Below are 8,214 nucleotides of genomic sequence, written 5' to 3' on the forward strand. Positions count from 1 at the left end.
TAAAAACCACTAAGTGGATAGCTACACACTTTATACAAGGATCAACCAGCGAGTCCCATTTGTGTTTCATAACCTAGTATGTAGTAGTATGCTCTTGTTAAACAAATTTCTTAACGTAATTTCATAAACTAAACATTTTAGTGCAGTATAATTGTTCACAGAATACGTATGGTACATTTCTCAATAAGAATAGTAATTTTACATTAATTTTTCCTTCTCACAAAAAGAAAATATGACTTATATTTCCATACAAAAAGCAAAAACACTTGGGTGATTCAATGACCTCTCTCAACCCACCTGGAAGCAGAATGCAAGAACATATCTTAAAAAAATTGTGAAACAGACAATATGAAAACATATCCATTATTTATAGGAAACAATTTCAGGGACATAATTGTAGAAATTATAATATTTTATGAATTTGAATATCAGTTTATAAATTAAAAAAAAAAAAAATCAATGCGGTTCTTAACACTGAAGACAATGACAACTTTAACATGGATCTTCAAAAGTTTTTTAAAATAATTAAATAAAAAAAACAAAAAAATTTAAATATGTAAATTCTCTAAAGCAAACCAAACCTATGGAGAAGCTTACTATGAGCTTCATCATTCAAAATCCCTTACCCATTCTGATATGCGTCACAACATTTTCCCCCGGGAACGTTGTAGATCTTCTCCAAATAATTCTTGATGTCAAATTTGGTCATCTGCATCGAGACCTCAAACTGTACCACATTTTAGGCTGAGGATCTCGCGGCTTGATAAGTTTCATGTAAAATTTTGGGCAGGAAAACTCTCAGCTGTGGTTTTCCTCTGCGGTACAGTGGATCCCTGAAATAAGACAACAGTGGTAAAGGATACCTCTGAGGATACTGTCACATATGTTTTCCATATGAAATAAGAGCAAAAAGCACAAAATTCAAGGCCCCACAGCATTCAGCATACTCGCCACTTTTCAGCTTTTGCCTCCAAGCTCCTTCTTTTTCCTCTACTGCTAACATCATACACTCTGCAACTTCTCTCTTTGACAAATTGGCTTTAGATAATATAATTTTCTGAATTATGAGAATGAACTGAACTGCAAAGCAGTGCCATACGTGTGTTTAACATGGACAGGGGTTCTGTGCTGTGGTCTTCACAATTTCACATTGCTGCAACCTTCACATCCCAGTGCAGCTTTCAGGCAGCAACAACCCACAAAAAAACAGAGTCCTAATTGGGGTCATTGAGAACTGAAAGAAAGGAGAAACTGATGTAACTTGTACAGGGATCTTTTTGTGTTTGTTGCTGTCTTGTGGTTTTCTCAACATCATGCACTGTATCTCCCAACTGTATTAATGTTAGGGAAAAGCAACACACAGAGATAGAGGGATATGGAAACCACCATCTGATAAAGCATAAGAAAACAGAGTCATACACAACATAGGTATGGCTACATGCAGTTCAAATTTACCACAAAATAGCGAAAAAATCTGCGCATATCACTGCTGAACACCCTCACACAGCCAGAGTTCTTATTGTCACTTTTTCTATTATTCTTCCTCACCAATGCTTTCTGTACCCTCCACATTGGAAGGCATGTGTCACAAATATTCTCTTTAACAAAAAATGTTGTGGCAGTTTGCACAACTTTCTGAAAAGGGAGTACAGGGGCTTGACCTCCCCCCCTAAGGAATACATAGAAGGTAGGAAAGGTTAAAAGAAGAAGAGGAAAGGTTAGGTTTGTGTCTCTGGGTTCGCATGATACTCAAATCTGGTTCTGCTGATTGGTCTGCGGAGGGAGCGTTGCTCTCCTCAACAGAGAACAGTTTTGGTAATGAATGGAATTCCCCCTCACGACACCTTTCAGCACCTTATAGATCTAAAAGCAAATGTTATATCTAGTGGCGAATGGCATGCATCATCTGCCACTAGCCTGCACAGCAAGCATTGAAACCACCTAATGACTTTCTCGTGTTCTTAATACTTCGAATTTATGCAATGACAAATACGTGCAAATTCGTTGAAACCGAAATAAAATGATAACTTTCATCCTGTATAGCAGTTACAGACTCCATTATTTCTTGTTCATTTCTTCCTTCCAATCCATACTAGAGCACAAGCCATATATTAGTTAGTTAACATAGATCTTAAGGACCTTATTTTACCATAAATTATCGAAAAGAAGCTCACCATCGAGTCGACATGTTTGTGTGTTGTCGGCTGCCGCACGGGGTCGCGTTTGTAAGTGAACATATTTTTAATTTTTACCTTTTTAACTCTTATTTTTATTCAATATTAGATTTCTACGTTGAATTTATACTTTCTGCTTCCATATTTATGTCTTTTTGTTTCTTGGTTATCATTTGTTGAATTCGACATTGTGCGAAGAGGGAAGACTTATATCAAATACAGTATTTTCTTTTACATCAACTTACTTTTTAAAGATATCTCCTATATTATTAATATTCTTTTTTAGTTTTCTTTCTTATTTTTTGTCAGAGAGTAACGAAAGTCATGTCATTTTTTTTGAGTAGTGAATGCGTGTTGTTTACCTTCGTCGTCGCAATTACAAATTTCATAGCATTTTGTTGTAGCAGTTTTTATCCATTTAACGCGTTTCGGATATAATGAATCAGTTATTAATTTATGTTTGACGTAGCTTACCTAGTCTGCTTCCTAAGGTGAACTTTTGACGGCCTGTGTTTGTAGTATAAAAGAAAATATCTTCATTTGTAAAAACTTGGGAATTCCGTGTTCAAAAGGAAAATATCTCTATATAAGGAACAATTACAGTTTCCTGGAGGTTAGTGACTTATGCAAGGACAATCAGTATGGATTTGAATATTTTTGTAATGAAATCAAATATTCTGAAGAAATTCATTTGAAAGTTTATTTAGTCTATTGTGCCTACTGTGTTATATAAGTTGGATTCATTACGGTTTTAGAACTTTGACACTTATCAGTTATTTCTTTCTAGCAAGACATTCATTCCCTGTCAAGGCCATATAACTAAGAATAAGATTGGATACCTACATATACACAATATGCTGTACCTTTAAAAAAGAGTAAATGTTGAGAAGACTCCTGCATGACAGCTGCAATCTGTGGCACTTGAGAAAAGGCCAAGAAATTTGTACCACATACTTAAGCAAAAGAAAAGCCATAGACTTGCCTGGCAGTCTGATTTTCATGGCTGCTGCAGCTGTCATCTATACATTTCCCAATATTTAATGGTTTTATACAATTTGTAACTTTTTCAGTGTGATAAGTTATGTTATAGTCAAACAGACTTCTCTTAGAAATTTCTGTGAACCTCATATCCTCTTCTAAAACTGTGGATCATTCAATAGCAATAAAATTTGAAAAACTAGACACAAACTTGTCTGCACTAAAATAGAATTTCTAGTTCGGACAACATAATTGCGAAAGCTTTTGCGCAACAGAGTACCAGCACTGTATTTAGATACTTGTTTCTCGTAGGTGTTCAGGCTCTTTCTTTAGTTCATGGATATATTTCTTATTATGCAGAACTCTGTACTCTTAACTGAGGCTGATTCATTAAAATTAAAGAAATAAGTAATCAACACTTTGCAAGTGTGAGTGTGAATGCCCACACCACTTTGTTCTTTTAAGTGGAGACAAATTTTGTTTAACAGAAATGTCAGCAGCAGAGGACCCAGGAGATGCTCCAGCAGCAGCTTCATCTGTCTCGGGTGAAAGCAAAATCAAATCTGGATATGTTGATGTTAAGAAAATGCAAGATAATTCTGGCGTTTCCTCAGTGTTTTCTAGTAAGGTTTTTGGTGAATCTTTTATATTTGTTCTGATATCCATGATGTGGCAGAAACAATAATTTTTTGATCACTTTATTATGTATGAAGAAGAATAAATTCTTAAAGGATGAAAAATATTTAGCCAAAATTTTTTTTTAATACGTTTTATTTAGAAAGCCAAGTATCTTCAATGAATATGTCATCTGGAATTATTTTTAAATTATTTTAAACATTGAATTTTCTTTCAGAGGCTTTTAGTAATTTAAAGAAATCTGAGTTCTATGAGGAACCTCCCCCAGAGGTCAAGAGTGCGTCAGAACTCAATAATGCAAAAAATACAGCATCAGGAGGAACAAAGCCTGCAACCAAAAATTGTGTTATTGTCAGTTCAAGACAGGTATGAGTATCATTATTGTTCTACCTTGTTAAAGTATTGTTGTTGTTTTTTCTATACTCATGTGAAAAAATAAATTATTGACTCAGTCACATTTATTTTTGTTTTGTATGTAATGTATTCAAATTGTGATTTTGTGTTTAGATTTACAGAAGTTTAGGTTAAGAGTTCCAAATTATATCTATTTCACAAGTAGAAAGTAAGCTCTGAGTTCTTAGCAGCTAAAAATTCTTATAGGCTACCTCTGTACCTTTTTAATCAATGAAATATGAAGCATATTATATAATAGAAGATTATGAATACTTAGATATTCAGTTATTTCTCTTTTTATCTTTTCTATTTCCCCAGCGAGGGAACCCCATACTTAAATCAATACGAAATGTCCCATGGGAGTATGGAGAGATTGTTCCCGATTACACAATGGGCAGCACAACCTGTGCCTTGTTCCTGAGTTTGCGATACCACAACCTGAACCCTAATTATGTACATGACCGTCTAAAGCAGCTTGGCAGGCAGTATGAGCTACGAGTGCTGCTAGTATTGGTAAGTTAACTTTTTGTCTTTGACATATGCTATGATCTGATTTGCATAATCAGGTTTACCTTTATTGCTTGTAATACTTTATATCTGCATTATACATGAATATTGCATTTATGATGATATTGTCATAAATCCTGTCCAGTTCTAAGTTTAGATTTGAGAATTTTGAGGAAACCCCATTGATTTGTGGTAGAATGTTAACATACTAATTTCATTTGAGAGTTAAAAACATCCATTGAGAGTAAATAACCTTCTTGAAATCTTGTAATCTTTAACATGGACTCCCTCTCCTCAGGTTGATGTGAAGGACCCCCACCATGAACTGAAGCAGTTGACCAAAATCTGCGTAATGGCCGACATGACGCTAATGCTGGCTTGGAGTAATGAAGAGGCTGGCAGAATCATTGAGGTGTATAAAATGTTTGAGCACAAGCCTCCAGATCTCATCATGGAAAAGCAAGATGGCAATCCATATTCCATGGTATGATATACATACATATACACAATAATTTTACTATTTGTTGTATATGAAGTGGAACAGAGAAATGAGAACAGCCAGTATGATTTTTCTCGAGGGAACAGGCTTGTTATATATCAAGAAAGGAAATTGTTCTATTTAATACTCTGCAAGAGCCTTGAAGAAAAAAATTCAGTGTCCAGTATATTATATCAGATGTATAATGAAAACTTTATTACTGATTTATGGCAGACTTGAAGCATGAAGTAGCAAAAATTTTCTTTTTACCTTTCATTAGAAGAAAAAAGTATATGTAGGGCATTTAAAGAATATTGTATATTTAAAATCTATTTTGTAACCCCTATTAAAATTCTGCTATTGTATTCTTCCAGTTAATTGACGCCCTCACATCAATCAGATCCATCAATCGCACAGATGCCATGACTCTGCTTTCAAACTTTGGCTCGTTGGAGAAAATCCTGGCCGCCACACAGGAAGAGCTAGCCTTCTGTCCTGGTCTTGGCCCACAAAAGGCTACAAAGCTACATAAAGTCCTTCGGCAACCCTTCAAGAAAAATGACACACGGAAGAAGCTCAACACCCAGCAACAGAAGGTGGTATCAAGCTCCAGTCAGTCAAAGGAAGTGGAAGATGTGACAGAAAAATAGTAGTTAATTAGCCTGGTATTCCTTTACATAGAGAAGGCCTCAAGTGAGCAGTGTCTTTGTGTTTTTGTATCAGACAGAATAAATTATTTTTGATAAATGTGTCATTTCTATTTTTCTTCTTTTTATGTAATGCAGGCATTATAGAAGTGCTGGAAGTATTAGATATATATATATAGAACATCATTGGGAGTCAGGGGCAACATGTAAGTATTGATGAAGGCTCATATATAAAAAATAAAATAAAAATATCAAATTTATTAAAGAAGTGATTGACTTTGAATCATATCTAACTTTTGCCCCCCCCCCCCCCCCACCAATTCCCATGCACATTGTTGTCATGGAGGGAGGGGTGTCTTAGGAGACAGAGACTGAGGCTCAGTGTTGGGGATCACCCCAACCTTGCACCTCAGCCCTTGCCACAACTAATTTTCCATGGTCTTTTCTTCTCCTCCTTTCCTTTTCCTTTTCTTCTTCATCCCTTCTTCTGTCCACTTATCCCAAGCATTAACTCATTTGTACCCTTTTCACCGCAATACTTTTATCATAATGCTTTGTGACCTTTGATGTCTGGCACATTTTTTTGTTTGGACAATTAACCATTCTGGAAATCCACTAACATCACCCTATGAACCCAAAAACTTCTTTACCTGGGGGCTTCACCCCTAAGTCCCACCCTATTGCTCTTTTTTGAATACGCCACTAATGACCTTCGATGTTGACACAGCAAAAACTTTTTCAGACACTGTTTCTATGGTCAGCATGGGATATCACTCATATTTATATGCCCCTTAAATGGAAAGCCAGACCAGCCTCTTGCACCTGCTTACTTAAATTCACATTTAAGGATTAAAGATACCCAGACCTAAATGAATATTACAAATACACTGTATGTCAAATGTAAGAAATGGACTACCTTTTTTGTGTAATCTGAAGAATCCAGAAATGAAATGTGTTATGTGTGTAGCAGTCTTCCAACCCAAAAAACTTGCTACTTTCCAACTTAAACTCTGTAAGCAGATTTTAATTAAGCTGTTGTCACATCTTATATAAATGGTGCTGGGAATAAAAAGCAATACAACATCTATAAATAGAATAAAGAATTCATTACAAAATCTCAAACCATTGTTACATAATAGGAAATGATAATATTGCACATTACTGTTGCCCAGTCACATCCTTACTCTTCAGAGGCACAACTATTGACCCTGCATTTCATTTTCAAGATTTAGTCAGAGTATCTTCAAAGGTTATATATCAAGTGAGTATACTAAAGAACCAATGCCCGATACCTTTACATACCAGCATTGGTAACTGGGAAAATTGATTGAACTAGGTTTACCAAGCTAGGGTTGAGTACAAAATAGTCTTAAAAAGTAATTAATAATGCATCTCATCATAACAAAGAGGTAAAGTTTGTTTATAAAAGTTATATGTGAATATAAATTGTACTCTTACAAATGTTTATGTTTAATGGATAAGTGTTCTCTTTAGCATTGTTTTCTTTATAGTTTTCAGCATTATTTATATTAGTTTTCCTTTTAAAATCTACAATTTCAATATTTTTATTTTAGCTTTAACCCTGCAAGTGACATTATTGCTTTTACTAACTATATAATTTCAATACATGTTACCTCCCAATGTTTAAAATTTTCAATAAGTGGTATTTCTTGCTGTTTACTGGCATTTCTTTTCTATCACTCTCTTTCCCTTGATTTCATGTCTTTCACTTTCCTTCTGCCTGTTTATATCTTGTATATTTTACTTTCTTTCAGCGGAGGATAACTCAAAAAAAAAAAAAATACAATTTGAAAAAACGGTCTTTATCATATTTTCATTCATTTATTAACAATGTCAAATACCACATTTACAAGATTCTAGTGTCCACATTTATGTATAATCTCTTTATCCAAATCTCATGCTAAAAATATGAGAAATGAATAATATATATCATGTCATCTTTTTTGTAATGCTCGACAACATTTCTAATAATAAATATGATAAAAACACTTCATACCTTGACAAAAAAGGAAAAAAGTTCTTTGTACAGATAATTTACAAACTTTCTACATGCACTGTACATATATAAAACTAAATATCAGCTATATCCTGACTATCACAAATAGATATAAAGACAAGTGCTAAAACAGTTTCTTGGAAAATTAAATAAATAACAGATAACTTTAAACTGGTTTAGTTCCTTGCTGGAATTGAATCTGCATCTGTTCCTTGTACTGGTCTTGGAGATCAAGCGCTTTTTTCTTGAACTCCTCACTCTTTTCCTCGTTCTTGTCTACTCCATCTCCTTTCCGGTACATCTGTGGGAGAAGAGTTTATTACAGTCTTTTATGCCGTGAAAAATAAACAATCTGAATTTTCGAAGAAAAAGTTATACGTCAAT

The 8,214-nt window shown here is 34.4% G+C and overlaps 3 protein-coding genes across 3 annotated transcripts in view; 1 reads left to right on the top strand and 2 right to left on the bottom strand.

Annotated features, from left to right (window-relative positions):
• LOC119596333 (protein-lysine N-methyltransferase EEF2KMT-like) overlaps positions 1-8,214 on the bottom strand; it is a gene marked incomplete at its 3' end in the record, with an annotated part of 28,522 nt that overhangs the window by 4,921 nt on the left and 15,387 nt on the right.
• On the top strand, positions 2,519-5,917 carry LOC119596334 (DNA excision repair protein ERCC-1-like). Its single transcript, XM_037945539.1, has 6 exons — positions 2,519-2,787; positions 3,641-3,775; positions 4,006-4,154; positions 4,500-4,694; positions 4,987-5,172; positions 5,541-5,917. Exons 2-6 carry the CDS (start codon positions 3,643-3,645, stop codon positions 5,814-5,816), a joined length of 939 nt encoding a protein of 312 aa, XP_037801467.1. The 5' UTR covers positions 2,519-2,787; positions 3,641-3,642; the 3' UTR covers positions 5,817-5,917.
• LOC119596335 (cytochrome c oxidase assembly factor 7 homolog) lies at positions 7,636-8,134 on the bottom strand (the record flags this gene model as incomplete). The annotated part of the gene is given in 1 exon segment (XM_037945540.1): positions 7,636-8,134. A coding segment is annotated over 1 exon segment (138 nt), but the record flags the coding sequence as incomplete, so codon positions are not given.

This window comes from Penaeus monodon, chromosome 37 (assembly GCF_015228065.2).
Source record: "Penaeus monodon isolate SGIC_2016 chromosome 37, NSTDA_Pmon_1, whole genome shotgun sequence".
NCBI lineage: Eukaryota > Metazoa > Arthropoda > Malacostraca > Decapoda > Penaeidae > Penaeus > Penaeus monodon.

Coding starts and splice junctions, on each gene's coding strand:
- LOC119596334 (XM_037945539.1), top strand. CDS start 3,643: ATGTCAGCAGCAGAGGACCCAGGAGATGCTCCAGCAGCAGCTTCATCT. Junction 3,776..4,005: donor CGTTTCCTCAGTGTTTTCTA/GTAAGGTTTTTG, acceptor ATTTTCTTTCAG/AGGCTTTTAGTAATTTAAAG. Junction 4,695..4,986: donor TACGAGTGCTGCTAGTATTG/GTAAGTTAACTT, acceptor CCCTCTCCTCAG/GTTGATGTGAAGGACCCCCA.